Source organism: Aristolochia californica, unplaced genomic scaffold, assembly GCF_029961685.1.
Source record: "Aristolochia californica isolate CCGP_79_NKW_82.1479 unplaced genomic scaffold, dmAriCali1.0.hap1 SCAF_13, whole genome shotgun sequence".
In the NCBI taxonomy this organism is placed as follows: Eukaryota; Viridiplantae; Streptophyta; class Magnoliopsida; order Piperales; family Aristolochiaceae; genus Aristolochia; species Aristolochia californica.
In genome coordinates, this window is record NW_027181804.1 from 27,400,679 (window position 1) to 27,426,893 (window position 26,215).

At 40.0% G+C, this 26,215-nt stretch overlaps 3 protein-coding genes across 3 annotated transcripts; 1 reads left to right on the forward strand and 2 right to left on the reverse strand.

Annotated features, from left to right (window-relative positions):
- Positions 1–3,160: 3,160 nt before the first annotated feature.
- Positions 3,161–5,432, reverse strand: LOC137947766 (pentatricopeptide repeat-containing protein At2g13420, mitochondrial-like). The gene has a single exon (XM_068793533.1). It carries the CDS (start codon positions 5,430–5,432, stop codon positions 3,891–3,893), a length of 1,542 nt encoding a protein of 513 aa, XP_068649634.1. The 3' UTR covers positions 3,161–3,890.
- Positions 5,433–7,763: 2,331 nt separating this feature from the next.
- Positions 7,764–9,281, forward strand: LOC137947767 (protein DETOXIFICATION 56-like). Its single transcript, XM_068793534.1, has one exon. The coding sequence runs from the start codon at positions 7,764–7,766 to the stop codon at positions 9,279–9,281; it is 1,518 nt and encodes a 505-aa protein (XP_068649635.1).
- LOC137947834 (brefeldin A-inhibited guanine nucleotide-exchange protein 2-like) lies at positions 9,248–25,288 on the reverse strand. The gene is made up of 11 exons (XM_068793633.1): positions 23,772–25,288; positions 22,254–22,571; positions 21,395–21,740; positions 20,804–21,226; positions 20,399–20,688; positions 20,018–20,291; positions 16,361–16,866; positions 15,950–16,271; positions 15,269–15,605; positions 13,114–13,805; positions 9,248–10,146 (listed from the first exon to the last, which is right to left on the reverse strand). Exons 1-11 carry the CDS (start codon positions 24,944–24,946, stop codon positions 9,541–9,543), a joined length of 5,289 nt encoding a protein of 1,762 aa, XP_068649734.1. The 5' UTR covers positions 24,947–25,288; the 3' UTR covers positions 9,248–9,540.
- Between the last annotated feature and the right edge of the window lie 927 nt (positions 25,289–26,215).

Consider the following 26,215-nt stretch of genomic DNA (forward strand, 5'->3'; position numbering starts at 1 on the left):
GACACTCATCTCGGATTATCCAGTGAGTCCAGTCCGAGCTGAGTCGAGTTAACTCGACAGAATTGCAAACAGTAAACAACACTCGGGTCACTGGTGCACTGGGAGTCGTAAAACCCAGATCGAAGAGAAGAAATGCAAGTATCTAACTGTCATTGCTGCCATTTCCAGCCAACTCTCGATATACATCCTTCGTCAATCTCGTTGGACGAGTCAAGCTGGAAGTTGCCGTCATCGACGATAACTCACAAACTGGTTTAGTAATCCGAATCATTAAGATTGACATGTCGTGAGAAATTTTTTGCTCAATTACAGTTTTTTGTGTCAGCTACTGTGTTGCTCTATGCACTCTCTCTGTTCATTAATGTGCCTTTTTCTTGCATTGCTCTCATTGTTTGGCTGTCTCTGATTGTCAGTTCCTATCTTGTTGTCTATGCTACATTTTCGTCTAGAGCCTTTGGATATCCCGAGGGGAAGTTTCGTAACTCACTGATGTCTCCTTCTCTGTTCATTAATCTCGCTGGTGGGAATATTTGTTGTAATCTTGTAATTTTTGTTGATGTCTCTGTTAAAAGGATAGTCTCACATACATTAGTGAGTATAAATATCTTATATTTATTAGATAACAAAAAGGTTTCTTAAGTGGCTAGTCATTTTGGGATAGGGCCTTCGACCCAAATTTAATAGTCTCATAGTTGTCTCTATTAATCACTCTACCTGATCTCCACTGTCATCCAACCCAAGACTTCGAGCAAATTTCTCTGCATCAATCTTTAGCTAGCATCGTTATTATACGAAAGCTTCTCTGTTGGATTGATTTATTTCGGGAAATTTTTCATTAGCTCGTCTCCGCTGATCTAGCCTAGTTTATCCTTGGTTTACTTTGGCTCATCTCATCTTACTATTGTTTCTGTAATCCTTGGTTTACCATACTGCTAGTTGGCGCTAATTTATTTTTGGAAGTTGCACTGGCCACCGCTGGTATTGTTGCACTAGAGGACGATGACTCAGCGATTGCTATCTCTATTATTGCCGAGTTACCCGCTATTGATTTATTTGTGTCCTTTTTTTCTTTATCAACCGTGTTTGAATTTAATCTTTTGGGTACAACACCTGCTTTGTTTTTGTTTCTAGAGGACGAATACTCTACCGCATTGGTCCCACTGAGTTATCTGCCATTACTGGCTATCCACATCTTTCGAGTTCATCACTGCTTTGTTTTTGTTTCTAGAGGACGAATACTCTACCGCATTGGTCCCACTGAGTTATCTGCCATTACTGGCTATCCACATCTTTCGAGTTCATCACTGCTTTGTTTTTGTTTCTGGAGGATGACGACTAGGTCTTGACTCAGCTCAATGTCTCCTCTTTTTTCTGGTACCGAGTTACTCTATCAAAGCTCGAACTAACAATCTAATCTTCGCGACATTCTATTGATTGAGTTAACTCAGACCGGGTCAACTCGGACCGAGTACTAACTCGGCTGACTTGCTCTCTGCCTCTGTTATACTAGTCCAGGTCTTGAGTACTCTATCAATTCCTCATGCGACTCGGCTATATTGATTTGATACCTGACTCGGCTTGACTCGGTCGCTTGCCTCAATCTGACTCAATCCCTTGGCTTCGGCTTAATTATTATCTTGGATTATAGGCAGCTTATTACTTGGTTCCAACTTATTATTTGGTGTACTTCTTCCTTATTCAAGGATGGACTCGTTGCAAATTATTTCATATGCTCTTATTACTCATAAGGACCTTCATTATTTACTGAATTTTCACTGTTGCACATTTGGTATATGTTATTTGGGCATTGGCCCATTCTCGGTGCTGCTATTGTATCACTTTGATTGAAACATTATTACTGAAGCAAAACTCCTTAGTTGTTTGCCTTGGGTTCATTATTTGCTTAAGAAAAATAACGCACATGGTGAACCCAACTTCTTCATTTTATCTCCCTCATTACCCATTCCCTTTTCATCATTTGGTAACATTTTTCCTACCATCCTTTATTTGACTCTCACTTACCCCTTTGACCAACCCTTTTTGGAGTGTTGCTTTGGTTGGTACTTTTACGAGTGTTTTTAAGCCATTTGAGACTTTTTATCGGTACCCTTAGGTTTTTAATCACCGTCTTGTGAATGACAAACATTAGCCATTTTAGTGATTATTATCACTATATTTGCTCGAAATAATTTGTGTTTGGTTTCAATTTATCACCTATTTCTACCCTTTGAGAATTTATTCCCGGTGTTGTACTTATCCTGGGATACCATGATGGATGAGTTTATTACTATGTCTATGTTTTTTGTACCAAACTTGGATCACTGCCATTATCTCCCAACTTAAGGGGTAATGTATTAAGATATGATGTAATTAAGGTATCATTGATGTAATTAGTTTATGTTTCTTATCCCTTCTTCACTCCAAATAAGGGGGAGGGCTTGTATACAAGTCCATAACCTCATTCTTTCTGCCTTTTCTCCCCAATGCGTGTTTTCTTTCTTTCTCCATGAGGTAATCCATGGAGTCCTAAAAATCAACATAAATTAAAGTATTGACTCCCCTCACCCCATCCGATTTAGCTTTCTAGAAGTAACATTGAGACATAATTTTAGCAGCTTCCTTATATGCTGAATAACAAAATATAAGCCATTAAAAAGATGAAACAATCTACGAATGTTGTGGGAAGCATTTCATGGAGAGAAACTCTGCCAGTCCTTATTGACACCAGAAAAATGGACAATCCAGGCACCGGCATGGAAATACGAGGTTGCAGAATGATAACAAGGTACTAGGAGAACGATCTTTGGAATACGTTTGCAAAGCCAAGTGTAGAGACAAGCCCCACGATGATTATGGCTATAAAAGCCAGTTTAGAAATTGAACCCACATCTTGAGTACTATTATAGCTTTTACAATTAACTGGGATGGGTAGCCTACCAGTTTTGCTGGTATAATGTATCTGCTATTGAAACTTTTTTCTTGTAAGCGCAGTTGGACAGTCTCAGAGAATACAAGGGTCCAAACAGGCTATGCCAAAAGACATTTTTACTGAGAAGGGAGAATAGATTTGCAGGAACTGATTTCACCCATACCCTAAAAACTGTGGTTGCAAGTGGAAAAAATACCCTGAAACAAACAAAAAAAACGGGCGAGCCTCCAAAACAGTTCAGACATATCCAACATATTCAAAACTTTAGCTGAATTTGACAAAGAGTACTCATAGTTTGTTGCGGACTCACGACATGTACATCTAGGTCTTGCAAACAGTAGTTTTATCCATACATAACTCAGCATGCCACCTTATGTCCTTAGCTGCATTATTTGATGTAAACAACTGCTAAAGTAGTAGCTTGAGCAGAAAAAAGCTTAAGACCTTGTGCAGGACCGGCTTCCATTTTGGTGTTGATCTTGTATCTCAGGAATGGATTCCACCCACCCCACATGAAGAGATCTTGTTCCCACAATGAATAAGAGTGAGCAGTTTCAAAGAATCGCTGTTTTTTCCTTTTCTGGTTTCAGGATCATGTCATGCTTCAAGTGGAGAGAACCTCTGCTGGAATTCTTTTTTACATAACCAAATAAACTCTCCCTTGTCTTCATTTTTGCTGAGTAGGAGCCCCCAACACAATACCCCTACAAGCTGCACAAACTGATCAATAACACCAGATTCATTTTTTCACCTAAATGGAACCTAGTTACATGTCATAATATAGGTCTCTACACTATTGGAGAGGGAAGTTCGTCTAACTTATGAAAAATTTTCAGGAAGGAGAAACTGGAAGAAATAGCCATAAATAAGTATTACAAAATTGGTCACTATTTACAGGAAACAAATTAACATTGGGACAGTGAATATGCTACGGGTTGGGAACTCAAAGGGTTCTTCTGTATCACCTCCTATATGGCATGAGATGGTAATGTGGGAAATCAGAACCAAATTTTAGTGACTCTTCATCAAGCTTTTTCTTCAGTCTCCTCCAAGTCCTTAACATATCAGACTGTATTAATCCCTTATAAAGTGTTTCAAATGTTATCTTCTGAGGTAGAAAACCCTTCTCTATCATCTCCACAAAAAACTCACATGCTTCTCTCCACTTCCTTTTCTCACAAAGTCCATGAATGAGTGAGGTATATGAATCCAAGTCCGGCCCCGAGCCAGTCTCCTCCATATCATTGAACAGTTCCCTCACAATCTCCATTTTATCCATCTTTAAAAACATTCCTAACAGTATGTTGAAAGTGTCCATGCTAGGCAAGCAAGAGCCGTCTGATTCCTTCATTTTCCTGTACAATTTCAAAGCATTTTTTGCATCTTTTCTCCCTCGATACTCCTTAAAGAAACAATTATACGTTGCAGCTGTGGGAGAAATGCCATTAGCCACCATATCATTCAGCAGTTCCTCTGCATCATCCAACCTCCCGCATGAACACAGACATTTAATCACAGAAGTGTATGTGGCGATTGTGGGGCAAATGCCACTTTGCCTCATGGAATGAAACTTGGCAAGCGATATATCTGGCTTGTGTGCCCGACTATACACATGAAGCACAATAGAGTAACTCGTTATATCAGGGTCTATTCCTCTAGTTCGCATTTCATCAAACACCTTCTCGGCCGCGCGGATTGTCTTCTCAAATCTTTCGTCCGGATGAAGGCTTGATTTCCGGCAAATCCCATTTAATATTACATTGTAGGTAACAACATTCGGCTCAAGCCCTTTATCAATCATTTCTCTCAAAAACCGCTCGGCCATATCCACCCTGTTGGCCCTGCACCACCCATAAATCAACACTGTGTAAATCTTCTCGTCCAGTACATAATCAAACTTTCTCTTATTAAATATCTCTGTGGCAACCTTGATATAGCCATACTTCGATAACGTATCGAGCAGAGTAACAAAATCCTCCCGACCCGGTTCCCGCTCAATAAACACAGCCATGTCGTCAAAGGTCCGGATGGCCTGGCGGGTGAAACCCGCAGCAATGTAGCGACGAATGAGAATGCAGAAGGACTTCGCAGAGGGTTTAACACCACGTTGGTCCATATCTATAATTAACTGCCATGCCACATCAAACTGCCGAACTCGTCCCAATATATCGATCATGAGTTCGAAAATATCGACGTCGTGGTCATAACTGGGCAGAGATTTGGCCCAGTCGAAGAATCCCAAAGCGATTTTCGAGACGTTTCTGAGGCGTAGAAGAGTTTGGAAAACAAGGTCGTGGGACAACGTGATCCCGTTCAATTGGAGAGAGGATTCCATGGCGTGAAAAGGGTTGTGGTGTTGAATGAGGATTTTGGAGATGATTTCTGCATCTTGAGATGGTTTCAGGGTTTGAGAAAAGCCGAGACCTGAGCCTTGTGTCGAAGAAAGGTCGGAGAATAGGCGACGCTGCCGCAGGAGAAGGGGACGAGCAAGCATGCACCGCATGGTTATGGCTCTGGTGTGAGTATCCGGAGGAGAAGGGGAGACGATACGTTACAAAGTATAATCCTCGTCCTCATCTATTCACCGAGTCTACTCGCCGAGTCGGATCGAATTTCTGACTGAACAAATCGAGTTAATGGAAAGACTCAGACTTGCACTCTCAGACTGAACAATCTCCATTTTTACATCATCTTGCACTCTCAGCCTTGGCACCTTGAGTGCATATTTAATTGACTTCCATTTAGAATTTGATTTAGTGATACCATCTTGTGCTTTTTATTTTCAAATCATATTAAGATCGGCTGATACTCTGGTAAAATCACCTAGAATGGGTATTTTGATCTTACTTTTTTAATATTTGCCTAATTAGAGGCATTATTATGCTTCAATTGTAACGTAAGTGGCATTAACTATAATTCTTTTTGTCGATCGATCGACCATTTATCCCAAGTGTAGATAGATGTCGTTAAGCTGGTGAACATAAGGAATTAACTTTGAAGCACAAATACTTTGGGAGTGGATTAGTAGTTCGTACAAATGGTTATAAACCACTATTAATCGTTGTGTCATTAATTGTAGATACTATGTTTTAGTTGATTATTGTCTTACTTATGCATTTGAATTGCATTAATCGGAAGTAAAACTATAACCAATCATAAAATTTTGATAAGTCTATAAACTTATTCACCTCCCCTCATGTTTGTTATTGTAGAACCTAACATTAGATGCTTTAAATGGAACAAAAGTCATGGTTTTGCAACAACTCGCCCATGTCAATTCTTGCAGAAAGTAAATTGACTTGGTTTTTGAAGTAATCAATTCGGTGTCACGTCTATATATATATACAACAATCCCACAAGTAATATAAGAAAAATCATTGGTTATGAATAATAAGCTTCTTTGAGGTATACTCCATTTAAAAAAAAAAAAAACTTTATCGATGTTTCGTGAATTATAAGCATATTTAGCTCATATAATACACTTGTGGTGCAAAGTTGGGTCCAAAGCCTATCCCAAAATGATTAGCCAACTTGCTCTGATACCATGTAAAGTTAGGTCCAAAACTTATCTTCTTCTGCGAATATTCCATTTACTAACACTAATCTAGTTGCAGTTTAAACATCTATAATATTCTAAAGGCTATCATTAGGGATAAAGATATCAAAATGGAAGCAACCTTTACACTTAAGTTGGATTGATGGGTGCTCCGCATTAACGAGGCATTTCCAGATTTATTATACTCGGAAAATCTTTTTTGAGTCACATCTCAGCATGAGATAGAATCAGGGTCATTCATTCATATGAGTCCCACTTGAAATATGAACAATGGCTCCATCTAATGCAGAGATAAAGCTCTGGAAATCACAGTTCATAATTCTTCATCGGCCTTATCAGTATCTAGAATGAATCAGTTGGGTGCTAATGGAAGTAGAAAATGATGTTGATAATGTCTTCTTTGGATTCTGAAGCTCAGGATACGTTTGTTCTGCATCAAACTCTGGTTCTTCACTTCCGAATGATCTCACCGCAGTTTAACCGGAACTGAAACTCATCTGGACTTTCGTGGATCTATCTACAGTGACCAACTAGTAATAAAAAAAAAAAAAAGGAAATAAATCTTGAATCAGCAAGGGAGAAAACCATGAAAATGAAGAATCAAAGGGTCATCCCAGTACCTCACGTCTCTTGCATGAGAAATCAGTATCGATGATGTTTACTTGTTACAGACAAGAATTAATCATGGAGGCGAATGATAGAGGGAGAACGAAAGCAAAAGGGGGTGACGAAGACGCACTAAACGTACAGATTTTGTTGCTTTAAGAGTGGGCTGCAAAGTGGGAAATAATTGCTCTCTAAAATAGGATACGTGCTTTAGTGCCAGTCCACTACAAAGAGCACTCTCCTGCTAACCTTGCTTCTCTCTTTCACTCGTCCAAGCTTGTCTCTTTCTTCTTCATCGCACATTCGACGAGCAAGATCAGTTGTAGCTCAACCAGCTCTACTGTATTTCCGTTCTCAGCCATCGTGTCAAAGAAAAGTAGCCTTCACAAAAGAGAGATTTCTTTTCGTTTTAACAAATTGAAGGTTGTCTTATACTCAATTGGCCGGAACCGGACCGGTGCTCAGGACAGAGAATTCTCAAACAGGAATACCCTTTGTAGTAATTCTCGTTTGGGTAATCGTAATCTATGACGGAGTATTACATGTTTCAACGCATAAATCCTCGCCAGGTGCCAATGGCGGTTACAAAAGGAGAGTTCTTCTCACGCATTTGAAACGATGAACACAAGCTCGCTGTGACAAGAAAAGACGATAGATATCTCTCAAAGTTCTATGGAATCCTCCTCCTGTTTTACTGAAGGATGGGTAAGAAATCCCAGAAAGGATCTTCTAGCAGAGGTGAGGAAGCAACGACCAATCGCGCTTCCGTTGATTGTGATGAACTTGACGTGGTTTGCAAAGATCGCGATCACGACGGCGTTTCTGGGCAGACTCGGTGGGCTTCAGCTCGCCGGAGGGACGCTAGCTTTCACCTTTGCTAACGTCACTGGTTTCTCTGTTTTAGCCGGGCTATGCGGAGCCATGGAACCCATCTGTGGCCAAGCTTATGGGGCCGGAAATTGTAAGCTCCTCCACAAGACGCTGCTCATGGCCACTCTCCTCCTCCTCCTGGCTACGCTGCCCATCTCTTTGCTCTGGTTCTATATAGACAAGATACTGATGACCTTCGGCCTGCAAGAGGACATCTCAGCTGTAGCAAAATCTTATGCAATGTATCTCCTCCCGGACTTGGCAGTCACTTCGTTCCTTTGTCCGCTTAAGGCTTACTTAAGCTCCCAAAGCATAACTGTTCCGATCATGTTCAGCTCAGCTTTGGCGTTGGGGTTTCATGTTCCGATCAATAGCTTGCTCTGCAAGGCCAAGGCGCTCGAAGGAGTTGCCATGGCAGTCTGGATCACCGATCTCTTCGTCGTGATTTTGTTGGGTAATTACGTGTGGGTGATGGAAAGACGAGAAGGGAAGAAGAGATGGAACGAAGGAGGATGGTGGGATCAGGGACTGAAAGATTGGGCTCAGCTGCTGAAGCTATGCGGCCCCTGTTGCCTCACCACTTGCCTTGAGTGGTGGTGCTATGAGATCATGGTTCTGCTCGCCGGACACATGACTGACCCAAATCGGGCAGTCTCGATTCTCGCCATCGTCCTCAACTTCGATTACTTGCTTTACTCCGTCATGCTTTCTTTAGCCACGACTGTGTCAATTCGAGTCTCGAACGAACTCGGTGCGAACAGGATGTGGGTTGCTCGTCGCTCAGCCTATCTCTCACTGGGAGGAAGCATTTTGGCTGGTTTTATAGGTGGGGCTGTAATGGTGGCAGCCAGAAGGGAATGGGCAGGTCTGTACAGTCACGATGAAGGGATTATAAGAGGGGTGAAGAAGACGATGCTGTTAATGGCTCTTGTAGAGGTGATCAATTTCCCTTTGGCAGTCAGTGGAGGAATAGTGCGCGGGACAGCCAGGCCTTGTTTGGCCATGTATGCTAATCTTGGAGGCTTTTACTTGCTGGCTCTCCCCTTGGCCGTGGTTTTGGCTTTCTGGAAAAAGCTGGGGCTCGGAGGCCTGCTTCTGGGTTTCTTGGCAGGGATGATAATTTCTGCTGTTCTTCTGATAGTAATGGTTTCCAGAATTGATTGGGTTGAAGAAGCTGGTAAAGCACAAAAACTTGCATCTGCGAGCCACAATGTTAATGGTGATGCAGAGCTCAAAATTGTTGCTAATGATCAGGATAACAACAACAAAGAGGAGAGTCTCGAGTGTACAACGATAACACCTTCAATTTTCTTGCTTTAATATCAAAGAATCCAGATGTTTCTTGTAAAATAACAAGAATGAACTGAGATAAATGAGAAGGAATAATATGAAAATACAACATCCATTCAGCTTTATATCCAACCTAGACCTATTGCTTTCTACACAACAAAAAGTAACACACATTACCCACTCGGTAACTGTTAACTCTTCTGCCACTAGCAATCTACACATCCTCGATGATAACTAACAAGAGAAAACAGTAGAAAAAAAAAATTTATGTATAAAACTCCATCTCTGCTCAACAGGATTGAAGCAATATGGGACCGAGAGTAGTCCCTAACATGTTACTTAATGCAAGCTGAACTTCACCAGACCCATGCTCACAACTGATGAGGCCTGCTAGCAGTGGAAAGAACAGAGCCAGGTTCTTCTCAAATGAGGAATCTTCGAGTTCACAAATTGCTTGGAGAGTAGCAACAACAAGGGGGGCACGAGCTGCCAGCTCTCTTCGCCTGGCAGAACCAAGTGGGATCGACCACCGAGGCTTTGGTTCAACAGCTACTGTTGTCTCAGGTCTAGCAGCTTTAAGGTAGACTTGTAAGATCTCTTTGCACAGGTCGATTAGTTTGGCCTCCACTGGGACCTCATCATAGCTTAGCGGTCTATCCAGCATGAGATTCTGTAACAACGTGAGGCATAACTGGTAGGACTCATTCTCAAGGCGCAGTAATGGTGGATCCTGCAACTGAGTCACAGAACCAAGCTCCTGAAGCTTCAACCGCAGATTAATATTGCTGTTTATCTGATGCACATGTGATGCTACTGCATGCAAAGCTTCAAAAAGTACAACTGTGTTCTTTGCAGAAAGTTGACTTCTATATGCAGTGTAGATCTCCATTACGCCCTACAAATTTTGGGAAAAAGAAAAGAGCTCAAAACCCTGCCATGACAGACTAGAATTGAAATGGCATCATTTAAATGTGCTGGGACTTCAGAAGGATTACAGATGGAAGTTAATTATAAGTTTAGTATTAAGAAAGTGGTCTTAAACTGAACACACTACTACTTTCTTCATCAACAGTCAGGTTGCAAGTAACAGTTTTACTTTTAGGAACTCAAAATTATGTTAAGTTAAGAGTCCTAAGTATTCTATTCTTATGGGTGTTATGACACTTCATTTTTGCATTGAAGGTTTCACTATGAAGGTTAAAGAGCTAACTGAAACACCAGTTTTGACGGTTCTCTTTTTCTTTTTGTTTCTCTTATAGATTTGTTTTTACATGTTATGATAGCATTTATGGTCTGATTTAAGAATTTTTATCAATGAAGGGGGGGGGGGGGGGGGGGGGGGGGGGGGGAACTTCTAGAAGAATCAGAGCTCTTGAAAGTTATATTTACATTTTTCCATTCATGATTCTCCCTCAGATCTTCTATTTTGATCAATCTTTTAATATTTTCATTTCTTCCTTACTGAATGTTACATCGACTGTAAGTCTTAGCTTCTAAAATAGACATTGAATAATCAGGCAATCATTGTAGAGAGCACTTTTTTCTCTCCATCTAGTGAGACCAGACACATTGTTCTGTTATTTAGTGTTGAAACTCAATTATCTTGGTTTTGAATTCAGAACTCCTGTTTTATCTGTTCAGACCTAAAACTACTCTCTTTGGTTCAAATTTTTATATTATCTAAGGGAAAATGAAATCCTCTTTTGGAAAATTCATCTCAAGTAAGTATCAATATGCTGGTAATCTTTGGCTTCCACCTTCGCACCCTTTGCCCGAGCATCCAGCCTTTGAAAGCATATCTATAGGCAACAGCCCCACTATGTGGATGGTTTCTCGATCTAGGTCAAGAGAAGGGACCTCAACTCTTTCTAGTTGGACATCTGGGTGAGAGAGCACTGTTCTGCAGATTCCTTTCCTATACTATTCACCTAGCTTGAGATCTTGGAACATGGGTAAAAATTCATAAAATTCCGTCAACGTCTCCTGCAATTGGAGGGTGTCATTGAGGTTGTCATGCATTGCCTTTTTTTATGTAGGTGCACTGATCACAGAAACAGCAGATGACAGCTCTCATTTCCTTCTCTCACTTTCTCCTCTCTGTTTCTCCTCTCTGTTTCACTTATCATTCTTGCTCTGTACAAAATAAAATTAAGGCTTCCAATCTGACAAAAACAAAAAAAACCTTGAGAAAAGAATTTTTCAAAAGTCTTAAGTCAGATCATCAAATTCATGTAGTACCGCACAGTCCTTGTAGCTAGATCTATATATGCTATTCAGGGCTACTACAATGAAGTCTTTGACCACACTAGGGCTGGGAACTTGACTGTGCAAGGCAAATCACTTGGAACTCACGGAAAGAAGTGCATATTTCCTGCATTTCATTTTCTTTTTTTGAATTTCATTTAAAAATGCACTGAATTTCCAGGCAAATTCTGTGATAATTTCAGCCATTTCCTCTAAATAAACACAGAAAACAGAACAACAGGAAAAACACAGTCAGTTATCCAAAAGATGCAAAAATACCCTAGAAACCACTCTGATTTTATCAGAGAAACTACTAAATAATGTCCGGAAAACACAGGAGGCAGCGAGGAGCACCCACATGGAATATACTGGTTAATGCTTGTCAAACTATCCAATATAGAGCTCACAATTAGATGAAGCAACAGAAACAATTTTTATTTTTGTTTGTTAGTTTATTAAACCAAAACAAATAATACAAAGGAAGAAGACAAGCAACAGGCCTTGTAGAAAATGGTACTGATGCAGTCACCTAGCAACATTAAAATTTCATTAAATAGTCCATCATATATTTATTGACCAATTGTTTGGCCAATCCTGATCCACCATCTGAAAGGTCCCCATTAAAGATTGGCCATGATCCAAAATCTCACCAATTGGGAAGCCAATTCATCCCAATGCATGTAAAAAAACCATAAATTCCACAATAAATGAGTTGATTTCTTCCATGTCTTAGCTTAGCTCTGGAATATAATCTTCACCTTAAAAAAAAAACAAAAGATGCTTGTTCCACACTACATATTTTATTTGACTCAAATTTAAGCCAGGGTCACCATCATGTGCAGCTTCATGCACTAGCTCCACAAGTTACAACGATGAATATTTTTGTTAACAAAGAGACAACAATGAGGTTTTTTGTTTTGAAAACAACAATAACAAGATTTTTTAAAAAAAACAACAATAGTGAGTACTTTAATCCTCTATATGTATCCTAGATGTCTCCACTTGGTACTGGGACCCAGATGTGGTTATCAGTCTCACCCATTTCTTTTTCTCAAAAGGGCATTCAGAAATTAATACAAAATATTATTTTGCATTTTGATTACACCCAAACAGACATGCATTACACCCCAAACCCTGCTAATCAATTTTATAGAAACCAAAATGGCCATCGAACCAGGGCATGGCCAGTTCTGGTCAAATCCAATTGACCAGGTTCAACCAGTGGTTGGACGGAAAGAGATTTGTTCATCTGTAACAAAATAAAATTGTAAACATACACTATTTCAACTTAGAATGCTAAAGAACTATTGGATATACTGGCAAAATAAATTCATCACTTTCTCACAAAAAAAAATATACTAGTAAAAGTCATCTCTTCTAATCCTCCTCCCAATGTTATGTATTTAACATGAGACTTCAAGTATCCCAAGTAATTATCTGAACCAGAGTTGTTCAACTGGTCAGATTTATGGCCAAACCGGGTCAACTGGCTAGGTCCACCAGTTTTCAGCACAAAAGTAGTCACTTAACCAAGAGACAATCCACAAAATCAATTCAAAACTATGGGAAGAAAATGAAGAAGACAGACTATAAGAATGGGAGTCAGTTTGCTTCATACCTGAATCAAGAGAAGTTGAACAGCAGCTCGGCACTTGGCATCAGTGATTGCAAAATGAGGGCTTCGGGCTCTCAGGCTCTCCATATTATCATCAAGGACAACTGACCCACCTAAATCACTACTACCAGGTTTGTCAAACAGCTCTTCAGAACCACTACCAATGATCTCGTGGTCAAGTTCATTCATGATAGCTGAAAAATCTGGGGCTGTAGCCTTAGCAGCTTCCTTTAAAGACAAGACCACCTCTAGCCACTTTTCCTCTGACAACAGATATCCAGCATTAGTCATTAGACGAACAAAAGCAGCAATACCAATCCCAGCAAGACTTTGATGAGGCCGCTTGATGAAACTTATAAGCAAAGTCAGCACTTTTTTCAAGAGAGGATTGACTGTATCATAAAATTTAACAAAGAGGTCTACGACCAATTGGAGCGCAAGAGTGCACGTTTCATAGAGCCATGTATCTTGATCTTCATTTGCATCAACTCCTAGCGCCTGGTCTGGCAGTGTCCCACCAGAAGGGTCTATAGCATGCCGGACATAGTCAAATATGGGGAAAAGGACAGAATCAAAGACTCTTTCCCACAAAGGCAACGAGAAAAGATGGCCATGGTTTCGTAATGTTTCAAACAGCACCTGCAAAGCACTTTTCCTGATTTCTGGTCTTGGATCAAAGCTTAGTTCTGACAACCCTGCAGGACATAAGAAATGAGTCTGTTACCAGCAATACGTGAAACATGAATACTATTACAATCACATTCAAAATAATAATAATAATAATAATAATACAAATAATAATAATAATATTAACAATAATAGTGATAATGATTATAATTATATCTTACAATCAATGTGGATTACTATCCCTTAAGGCATTGCCAAAAGACCAAATTTTGTTTCACTAAACAACAACAAAAATATGTTTTTCTCTGGTTCCAATATTATGTTTAGTACATCAGTCTTAAGTGCCTTTTTCACACAGCCTCAATATAGACTTAATCTACCATATTTGACACTAGAGGTAAGCAATCAGGTTATTGATACTTCACAAGAATCTTGTTTGCATGATGCAATAGCATAGTATTTTCAGCCACCAAATTAAAGAAGACATCCCACCTACCTATTATTAGGAACTGGAAAGCATTTATCAATTCAATGGTTGGATACCCCGTCTGGATGGAAGGCTTAATTAACTACAAAGGAAGTTTTTTTTTCTTTTTAGAGAACAACTTCAATGGAAACTATTAAATTGGGTCCAAGGCCCTATCCCAAAATGACTAGCCAACTTAGGAAACCTCTTTCCCAACTAATAAACTCAAGATCTTTATATTCACTAATCCATATAGGACTATTCCTTAACACTTCCCCTCACGTGTAAACCCTCTTTTATGGCTCTACAAATAGATAGTTTTTTAGGTGCAGACCCACATATGAGTACCTGCTCTGATACCATGTTAAGTTGGGTCCAAGGCCCATCCTACAATGACTAGCCAACTTAGGAAACCTCTTTCCCAACTAATAAACTCAAGATCTTTGTACTCACTAATACATGTGGGACTATTCCTTGACAGAAACTCACAGGGCAATCCTAGGCCATCTAGTGGGAGTGGTGTTATAAAGGATTCTCCAGGTTAATTCTCTTGTTTTCCCTGATGGTTTGGTCACTGAAGGTCCACGTTTGTGGACCTAAGAGCCCTACCCAGGGTCTTCAGGTATACACTTGCAGATTTTCATGTCCCCTAATTGTTGAGACTAGGTGGTGGTTATCAACTGGAAAATGAGAAACAAAGCTCCCCCAGGATTCCATTTACTTGAATGAAATAGAAGACATCTGTAGAACATTATTTACAATCTCCTAGAGAGATCAATTTCACATAAACATTGGCTAAGGGAGGTGTCACCCAACAACAACCCATCAGCTCCTGTTTTCCCCCTTCACCGTTGTTGTATCATTTAGCGTATCCCATATATATTTTTGGTTTTGAGTCTTGGGCTTGTATATACTTTTCTCCCTCAGGAGTTGTCTTCACAGTACTGCAATACAAACTGATTGCATTGTTTCATTACTTGAAGAAGCACATATAAAGAAGAACAAGGACTACTGATTATTCTATCCACCACACATTTGAAAACCTGACTTACACAAATTTGTTACCTGCCAATAAAGGAAACCAGAAATATAAATGATCCTCTTTATCCACAAGCTGTGAAACCTCTTGTTTCCCATCTCTATCCTTGTTCCTGGCAGCAGAGGCCAGATCACCTTCTGCAAGCTTCACCGCACAGAACCGAAGAAAATCTATAGCATTGAGACTGATATCCTTGTTGAACCTACTATTAGTAAAGGCAATAAGGCAGTTCACACAGTCTGTAAATGTGGTTGTTTCTGTCTCGGTTATATATGGAAAATAGTCTCGTACAATCTTCTCAATTATCTCAAATGCCAAAAGAACGATATTCTTATGGTCATCATAAGCTGCAGTAGTAAAGACCTGAAAAAGAAACCACAATTAGAACCTGAACTCAGAACCTAGACCTGATACTGGAAAGAAAATGCATCAAATGAAACAACAATGCTTCCATTAGTAGTAATTGTTTTCAGAAAAACAGCTTTAACAGGGCAAAAAAGTATGGACAGGTGTCATGTTTTCTATCAGTGTATGCCCACTTTCTCAAAAATAAATAAGTAATACATATAACATATATCTTCATATCTGTGATCTGATAGACACATGCATGAACTGGTACACCAAAACCCAGGAGTAAGATAGTATGCTAGCCCTTCAAATTGCTTATCCAATAAAACATGATTCAATAGATTTATAGAGGTAATTACCATGAACATGCTTTTCCACCCAGACTTGACATTATTAACACGAGACAAAACCATTTGTGAAACACATCTGATGATTAATTCTCTGATCTCAACAGCACTACTCCTGCGCATTACAACTACAAAGGGCTTCATAAACTCATTCTGAAAGTTGTAATTGGCCAATTCTTCTCTGTCCAGAAACTTCATTGCCAACTGGCGAAGGGAATCCATGGCAAATATTGCTATTGAGAGGTTCTCAGAGCAGCCAATAGTTACAAAAAAATTGGAGAGAACATGCCAGATGCTGGACCACACAAGCCTAATACGATTCATGTTATAATGCCTGAAATCACAAATTTCTATGGTTATCTCTTGTGGAAAGAAAAAAAAAAAGAAAAGAAAAGTTGAACATATGAAGACATGATTTCTCACGCAATCTCCACGATCTTCGTAAGACTGAACACCCGTGGATCTGATGTAGAGCGTAATTCCTCCATTGAGACCTTGCAGAGAGCCTTTACAAAATCTACTATTGCTTCACTATTCAACTTGGGGCTTCGCGTAAATATACGATTCATCTCAGAGCTTCCAACCTGTTCTAACATGTTTAAATTAGAAACCAAATTAGTCATTTGTTCAGAAGTGACCACTCCAGAAGCATGACCTCCAACTCCAGCACTATCATAAGAGCCTCTTCTAGCAGCTGAAGCTGTATATTGGGTCCGTCCAGGACCCTTTTTCTTCAATACAGGAAGCATAGTAGATTTAGATTGTTTAGATTTGTCAAGGTCATTTTGATTAACTGCAAAAAAAGTAGCATCTGGTGGGGCTCCCTCTCCTAAGAGATGCAAATGTTCAAACCTTGACACACATGTTAAAATGTGCTCCCAGGCTTCTTGTAGATAATTCCCATCTTCATCAGCAATTTTAAGGATTGCCTGCAAAACAAAATGAAAAGTATCCTTGTTGAGCACTACAGGTATATTAAAAGTAAAAATATGCAAAGCAAGGAAAAAAAAATACTCAAAAAGGGATTCTTATTAATCAATATCCTCCTGGTCAGAGAAATGTCTTTAGTTATAAGAAAAAATCTTTTCTTGCCCACCTTCATGTGTTTTCTCATTTGATGGCTTGTCACGATAGACTAGCCAAAAAACAGCTCTTTATTTTTGCTTGATCCATGCAAAAGTTGTTTGTTTAAGCAAATGTGGCCACTACGAAGAAATCGAATATAAATAGGTGTGTTATCCAAAGTGATTAGTTAAACCTAGTATAATATAAGGCGCAACTTCTCTCCCCTCTAGAGAGACACCATCTGTTCCCGATCTTTCGGTTGGCTGTTAGACTTTTTGTTGGCGACGAATCCGGTCTCAACTTTTGGACTGATTGGTGGGCAGGTGTTGGTCCTCTTGCCTCCTCCTTCCCCCCGCTTCTTCAGCTCACTACATGACACGACCTTTCTGTTAGTGATGCTTGGGTAAATAGTTCATGGGATTTCCATTTGAAATGTGACCTCTATGATGAGGAGGCCATTGCCGTCCGCGGCTTGATTGATGATCTTGGTGATATCACTATTTGGGCTCATGTGGTTGACCAAATGATTTGGCTCCCCGATGATAGTGGCCGTTTTTGTCTCCTCGGCTGACCGGCACCTCATGGGTTGGACCAAAACCCCTACTACTCACCCTACTATTACAATTTGGCGCCTCATGCCCCCCCCCCCCCCCCCCCCCCCTCCTGTTAGATTATTCCTTTGGAGTGCTTCCCTCAACAGGATTCTTACAGTTGACAACTCATCGCCAGATCCTCTCTGCCCTTTTTGTGGGGTTGAGCAGGAATCTACCTGTCACTTACTCTTGCATTGCTCTTTCACCTGGCAGGTGTGGTTATCTCTTCTCAGCAGCTTGGGCCTCCAGTATTGTATACCACAAGATCTCAGCACTTTGTGCCTCTTCCCCTTTGGGACTCGCCTACCTAGATTGGGCAAGCTCCTTTTATCTACTTGCATTGCCCACATCCCTTGGTGCCTTTGGATGGAGAGGAATTCGAGGAGATTTGAACTTATCTACCACACGGCTGCAAAGGTCTCTTGCAGTGCCACAGGCCTCATTTCCACCTGGATGCACTCCAAAAAGGAATTTGAGTGTCTCTCTTGTACTTTGTTGTTTTTCTGGCTTTTCCTTAAATAAAATTCACTCCTTTAAAAAAAGCACATCTATATTCTATATTTTTTTAAAGAGAGATTCTTCACTTCAAGAAGGATCTATGGAAAATTAAATTTTAATGTTCCATAAAATTATTTTAGGTTTTGTTTAATTTTATGATCTACTTATCTATTTCATATTTTATATCTCATAATTTTTTTGAAATTCCTTTAACAATTTTGATACGGCTCTATTAATGATTGAATGAGTCATGACCCAATAACCGGAGATTCAAATTTAAAAGCTCTCCTCTAGAGGTACTTGTGGAAAACATTGTTGGTCAGGTCTCCTCCTAGCTTATGAAAAAGAAGGATTTTATTCACCTCAGTAGGACTGATTTTAGAGGGAATTGGGCCTAGACATTTGGTTGGATTTTCAACTCCTTCAAGTTTTGAGAAGATGGATTTTAGGTCAAGTAATTGGAGCGGGGATGAGTTTTTGAACCTGACCATGTCCACGCCTAAACAAGACAGAGATGGGGTCGGCTTTTGAGCCCTATCATGGGTTTTTGAGGGGATGGATTACTCGTCAAGTTTACAAGATGGGGACAGGTTCTTAAAACCCCACCCTTAATTGGAGGTGTTCAAAGGAACCAAGACAGTCAGATTTATTGAACTTCTAAGGCCCTTTTGGGCACAAAGACTCTTTGCAAGCCAAAAGTCAGGCTATACTTCAAAGATAGAGGCTCTAAAAATACTACTATAATCAGCCATGGTGGTTGAAGGAGAATGAGAGTCAGTAATTGTGTGTAAGAAGTATTTAGATCCTCCATGAAGGTTGAAGCAATACTTTTAAGCTAAGGACATAGCTCAACTTCTTGAAATCTCTAGGAATTATACTCTCCAATCCACTAAGTCTACTGCAAAATGAAGGTACTAGTCAACGGCTTGTTGCTGGTCACCATGTGCCTTTTTAATTTTTTTGTTTCCTTAAGTATGAGTAGCTTTGGCCTCACCCTCTTATTTCTCTCTTTGTTGCCTTCTTTCTCTTTGGTTTCGTTAGAGAAATCACAATTCAAAAAAGAAAAAGTATGGCCATGCCAAACTCCATACTTTTACTTTATGACCTTATTTCTTATTGCTCATTTACTTTCTAGTTTATTTTTATTTTTTGAATAGTGAAAATTTACCTTCTAGTTCCCAATAACTTTGGGTCTACCCAACGAAGTCAAAATTAGTATTTTTTAATTACTCCATATGAGCATCCCGAAATACAACCAGGAGGCCAAAAAAAAAAAAAAATCAGGGGTCTTGACACTCTCCCACTCATCCTTTCCTCCCCCCCCCCCCCCCCCCCCCCCCCAAAGCTTCCCTTGAGCTTAACTTAGCTTGCAGCCTTCAAAAACCCCAATCGATTCTTTTCACCCCCTAGGTGTTCTAACTTTCTAAGGCACTTTGGGTGCTGCATCTTCAGAAGCATCAAATGGCTCCAGCTCCAAATAAACAATGTCATAATACCAACCTGGTATAGCCCCTACTCATTTATAAAATGTCAAATCACACCAAATTACTATTGATCATTCATTTACACATTTACTTTTGACTGAATGGTAACAAGACGACAAACCAATATTTCTTAAAAGAACCATACCAAATTATTTTTGCATTGAAATTCTCCTCCACCTTGGAGGCTCACAATGGCATTTTTATAAATATAATAAAGTAAATAGCATTCTTGTAAATAAACTTTTCCAAGGAAGGAAAACTTGGGTGCAGCGAAGGTTGGCTGTACTTGAGTCCAGCCTTCCTCCTGTCAGAAATACATATGTATATACATACATACATACATAGAAACACATACATACACATAAAAAGACAGTACAGAACCAAGGGAAAATCTTATTGCCATACATCACAAGAAAAAAAATATAGAAACAAGGACAGACCTTGATAGCATCAATATTCTTCTGCTTGATATCTGCAGCAGAATGGAGGGAGGTGAACTTTGCAAGTGAGGTAACAAAAGCATCTCTGTGAGTCTTCATGGACATTACTGCAGTAATATGAATTGCATGACGAAAGCCCAGAAGACACTGGGATATTACTTCTTCTTCATCACTCTGATCAAGTGGAACACTAAAGGCAGCTAACATAGGAGCCCAGCAGACTTCGATCATGAATTTTAAAATTACTACATCTTGTGCTGCATAATAAACTGACCTACACTTCCAAAAACATTTCAAGATTAATAAGTGACAAACCTTAGACAAGATTTCAGGACTAAGGTTATAGTGTCTACAAATGTGTGCCAAGTAGGAGGTCCTCACTCAGATTTGCGAGCTTTTTCCTTAAATTGCTCTTGCATATGCTTGATGAGATCATCACTGGTTTCCATAGGTCTATCATCCACTCTGTGAATCACAAGGTTTAAAATACTATCCAAACCTAATATTCTATTTGAATTTGTAGAGTGCCTATGAGAGGCAGACAAATCTTCTTCCTTCATTTTAATCTCATTCTTTGATATACGTTCATACAACGATCTCAAGTACTCTTTAGGCAAATCTTTTCCATCATCAATGCCACGATTGTTTTTTATGAAGTCCTCCACCTTCATCTGGATCAACCAAAGCATTATAGAGAACTTTTTAATACTGATACAACAAACGATTAATAAGTTTAAGTTTAAGTTTTTCTATTCAAAAAAGACATTAAGTTTACAAATGACAAACCTTATCCTTGACCATAGGATTGTGAGCATCAGTGTTCAGCAATATTACAGAGTATGCCAGGACATAGGCAGTGTCTGCACTTATAAAAGCTTTTGGATTGCATTTACAATAACGCTCTGCAAACTTTTCCATGATTCGGTCAATCTTCTGTGCCTCACCAGGCAGCCTAAAACCTTGCAGAAATGCTCTAATAGCTTCATCAAACTCCAAACCTTGGAAGTCAAATGAGTCTACATATGCATGCATCACTTTCAAAGGTAATTCTTCCCTCTCTCCTAAATAATCACCGATTAGAGTCTTGTTTAACCCAGACTCATTTTTAAGGAAAGCAGCAATCTCTTCTGGCGATTCTCCTACTTTCTTTGCATTAATAAGGAATTCAATACCCTTTTTTGGTTTCTGATTGAAAAGTGAAATACCTTCCTGCAATACCTTCAAGATTAGATTCCACATGCAAGATACAAATATTGCTGCTAAGATCAGTTCAAAGAAAGAAAGTTTGTGAAGGTGCCTCTTCTGCCTCACATGATGTTTAAACCCACATTCACTTTAGAACTTCTGAATGGAAATATTGAGGGAATATTTATTTACCTGAAGTTCAAGCTTGTAAGCCCTACGTTGCTCTAAAGCCTCTGCTTCAGACACCTCATTTGAAGCCTCAGACTGGGAATCAACTGCCTCAGAAGACTCCTCTACTTCTCCATTTGCCAGAAGATTGTTTCCAGATTCAACATCACTCTCAGAAACTTCTGATTTCTTAGGAGACTGGTTGTCTGGAATGCGTAATTGCCTGTTCATCCAATCTCCCATAGACCTCAAAATTGCCACTAAGCATTTCATGGCTTCAAGTTTCATTGTAACCTCTTGAGGTGGCAATAAGGTAGTCGTTACACCAGGTGGTACACCTTGAGCAGTTTTTAGCAAGCCATTTACCATCCTGTGACAATAATAAATTAAACAAAGAGCTTCCTCTATCTCACCCAAGAAATGAAAAAAAAATTGTTTGTGAGAACTTTTTAAGGCCAATCACAATGTTCAAAATTATAACACTCATCCGCTGTTTGGACACAAATAATATCACAGCCGATCGAGGACAACTATGGCAGTGTCCCTTCGAGGAAAAACCAAATTGATCTGCTAAAATATGACCATTTGTATGGTGTGCCATGCAACTTGAATGATCTAAAATGCTGTTGGCCATGGTCATAGCAACATGATTCTGTGACCAAATCTAATCAGTTTGCATGTATATTTGGATGAACTTGCAGTTGATTTCTTCTTTACAAAGATTTTAGTCATGGCTGAAAAGAGAAGTGAAAAAATAAATAAATAAATAAATATGGTATCAATAACACTTGTTTGACAAACAAATCAGGTCAATTGATGTACAAAATTAAATAATGAACATATCGAAGCATTTCAACATCTTATGCAGAACAGTCACCAATACCTCTCAAATATATTTGATGAATGAACATCGCAATCATAGTTGATGAAAATATCCACCAATATCTGTGAATCAACACAAAGCTTGTCCAAAAATCGCAGTACAATCATTTTCTGTTGAAAATTAGGCTGGGCCACATTTTCCAGTACTCTGAGAACAATCATGGGAAAGAAGACTCCTATCTCTGCCTTCAACCCAGCTCTAAATCTAGAAACCAGACTAATAAAAATGGAGCAAGATAGCTGGAAAACAATCATAAGAGTTGAAGCGCTGTTCTTCAGAAGAGATAGACAGAGATACTGCTTAATAGCACCTAAAAACCTGTTTAAAAGAGCAGTGTGTCATCAAAGGTGATCCAACTGACTGAGTAAATAAAGCAACTTAAGCAGTAAGCAGGACATGATTAAAGAAAACCGAAAAGTTTACAAGTACAAGTGGATCGACAAGCCACGCCGATTGGCATATTGATAGCAACAAATTTTTGTAGTCTGATGAATGACAGAGTATTTTTATTAAAGTTAACAACAATCAAGAGAAAATTAAATGTAGACAATACAATCTGAGTCAGTAACCCGCTCTTAAGGCAAGTTTTGCCTCCGTATCATCTTCCTACCAGCCTCAAGTACTGTTAATCTTCAGATAACTGATTACAATAATTGTAACTTTGTCTATGTAAGATATAGTCTACCAAATGAAGGAGCTGCTCCATACTTTTTACTCAACTGCCTTTGCTGGCTTACAGCAAAAGAAGGAAGTTTAGGCAACAAGATCAGTGATTTAAGCAAATGCATAAATGCAAGTAATCCTTCAGCCAGCGTTAAGTCTGCCATCAGAGAACTAATTACGTTGCATGACCTGAAGGTTCTTATCATAGACAAAAAATTAATAAGTGTTATCTTTGTAAGTTTTTTAATGTCAGATTTAGTCAACCACATGAAGGAGCTGTTCCTTGTGTTTTTCCCAATACCGTCGTTGCTTAGTTTAAAAGATGGAAGTTTGGCCAGTAAGGTCAGCTAGCTAAGAAAATGCATAAAAACTTGTAACTCTCAAACATGAAGTAGAATTGCATCATAAACTAGCAAATTCTCTGGCTAAAGGAGTTCTGACATAATCTCTCTTAACCAGTTATAGTCATTCTCGAATGTCATTTCTTCCAAGTTTTTTGTTGTTTGTCTTGATTTTACGATGCTATTATTCCTCACTTTCAGAAACATATAATTATTGTTTACTTTTCAGCACCAAAGATGAAAAGAGAGGGAGAGACATGACAGATCCATATTGGATACTAGTTATTGTATACTTGATAAACAAAATATTGATTATTTGAACATGGCAGATCCAAATCCATTGTTAGCTGATCCACCCTATATCAGTTATTTTAGCATTCTTGAGCGCCGCTATGGCATCGAAAAATAATTATCGATCCAAATTAAATAGATCAAATGAATAGCAAGAAGTCAAACTTACACATTTCAAGTTCTAATTGAATCACCGACATAGTAAAAAAGAAACAACACATACCTCTCGCTTGTCCTAAAGATGGCCCCTGCATTCTCCAGCAGAATTTTGAGGAGCTCCAAAGCAACAATCTTTCCCCTCATTAATGAGGGATCTCCCAGCGCCTCCTTCGGAGGAGTTTTCATGGAGAGCTTACAGAGTGCTCTAAACACAAGAAAGGCATCCCTTCTCAGCTTATTACCAATCTGAACCTCCAAATCATCATCCCTATCCATCTCCCCATCGGCCAATTCCCCTTTCCTCCCTTCCAATGCAGTCTTATACATACTGATCTCCCAATATTTAGCATCCAACATATCCTTATCCGTAGAATCCAGTAAATCCGCAGGGTTCGTGGTCTCCACCGTTGTAGTTTCAAATGCGCCATCATGGACACCAGCAGCGGACTTAGAAGACGGCGTCGTTGGGTTTAAGACAACGTCAATATCCTGCATGATCTTGGTGATAAAACCCTGCACAAACTGGGTCATGTTCACGTCGGCCCCGGATTTCTCCAAAGGCTCCATCAGTTCCGCAACCACAATTGGCTGGACAGGCACCGTCGACGAGTCAGCCTCCATTCTGCGGAAAACTATAACCAGCATTTGGGTCAGAGAAGCCTTGGCGGTCGTCTGATTAACCACATTCTTACTCCCCAAATACACATCGTAGCAAGTGCGGACGATCTGCAAGAGGCAGTCCCCGTGAATACGGAGGGAAGTGGAAGTAACAGCGGATAAGAGGGTCCTGAGCACCATGAGCTCGACAGCATCGTCCCCGAGGTCGTGGCACTTACAAACGGAGTCAATTAGGCGAGAGAGAAGCTTGGAATCGGGGCCGCCAGAAGGGTCGGCCTCACCACGAACGCAAGCATGGGCGATGAGCTTCTGGATGCAGTCCAAGGCGGGATCAGCAATCTTGAGAAAACCGGAAGAGCAGGCGGAGAAGAAAGGATTGAGAACGATCTCGGACTCGGCGAGTGAGTGCTGAAGAGGGCCATCGTGGAGGGGTCCGGGAATGGAGTCGGAGGAATCCGGGGAAGTGGGGGAGGGAGGGGAGGGCGAAGAGAGGCGATCAATGAGAGCTTTGCACTCGTGAGCAAGCTTGGAGTGTTTGCGCCATGACGCGTTCTTGATGATTTTCTCCAAGGCAGGGATGAGAACGGGGTTGAGGAGGGAATCCGCTTCCGAAGAAGCCATTCCCTGGCGTGAGAGGGCAAGGCGATCAGATCTGTGAGTGTAGTGTAGGGTTTTTGCAGAGACAAGTCAAGTCAGCTTTCCACCGTCAGTAGCCAAGGGAATCCAAATGCGACAGCCGATCCACGAAGGTGGAAGGCGCCTTGGTGGGCAACCGGGAGAGGAGCATCAGAGTATAAGAGTAGGGAAAGAAGAAGAATTCAGAAGGAACGGCGGCTCCGTTGAAACGGAAATGGGCAGGCAAATCGTGACAGTTGGAATCGGAAAATGCAGGATTGCGGCTGTAAATTTCACCTTAACCCAACCCTCTCGTGTCCTAGACAGTCGTCCTGTGCGAGTGGCGCGTCCTCCGAAACCTGTCCAGACTCGAGGGCTCCGAGCAGTACGCGTGAAACGTAAAAATGTGAAGTACATGTCGCTTCCATGGCGTGCCAAGCAAACTCAGTGATCAGTAGTGAGTGATTACAGGGGGGTAACGCGTCTGAATCTCTTTCGTTTTCTAAAACCCTTCGGCTTTACGTTTCATTTAATGCTTGACAGTATTATATGATCTTAATTCTCGTGTTTTTAACTTTCAACCATGAGCAATGGAAATTGTACATCTAGGTTAGTGTTGATCTTAATTCTCGTGTTTTTATCTTTCAACCATGAGAAATGGAAATTGTACATCTAGGTTAGTATTAGAATGTATTTTATCTTTTGAATATTTTATTATTATATAAATTTATAAAGTTACTATTTTACCCTTTGTAACCTGTAAACTATACGAAACTTGAATATACTATTTTGAATCCGATTTTCTCGTCTTCTCGACTAAGTCTCCCCGACGACAGAGCTCAACGACAGAGCTCAAGTTGGTCCCGAGTTCGAGTCCCGCTCCCACCGAATTTTGTCTCAGGTATTTCTAGTGAATTTGTCCTGAGTTTTTCCAGGAATTTGTCCCGGGTTTTTTCGGTGAATTTATCCACGGGTTTTCCCCGTGCGGGAGAGTATTGGAATATTTGTTTGTATCGATCAGGGCAATCTTTGTATAAGATTCGTGGGGTTGCTTTCCTATTAGGTTCGAGCCTTTTAGATCAATGGTTTTAACATGGTATCAAAGCGAATGATCCGCCATCTCTGATTTTTTTTCGGACGACAATATACATTCGTCTCTCTCGCCTATTTTCAGCGATTCTTCCCGGTGACGCTCACCGCCAGTCATTTTTTCCGACAGAGGGATTTTCGTTCCCTTTTTCATCTCTGTTCGGAAGGGGCTCCGCGATTCAAGCT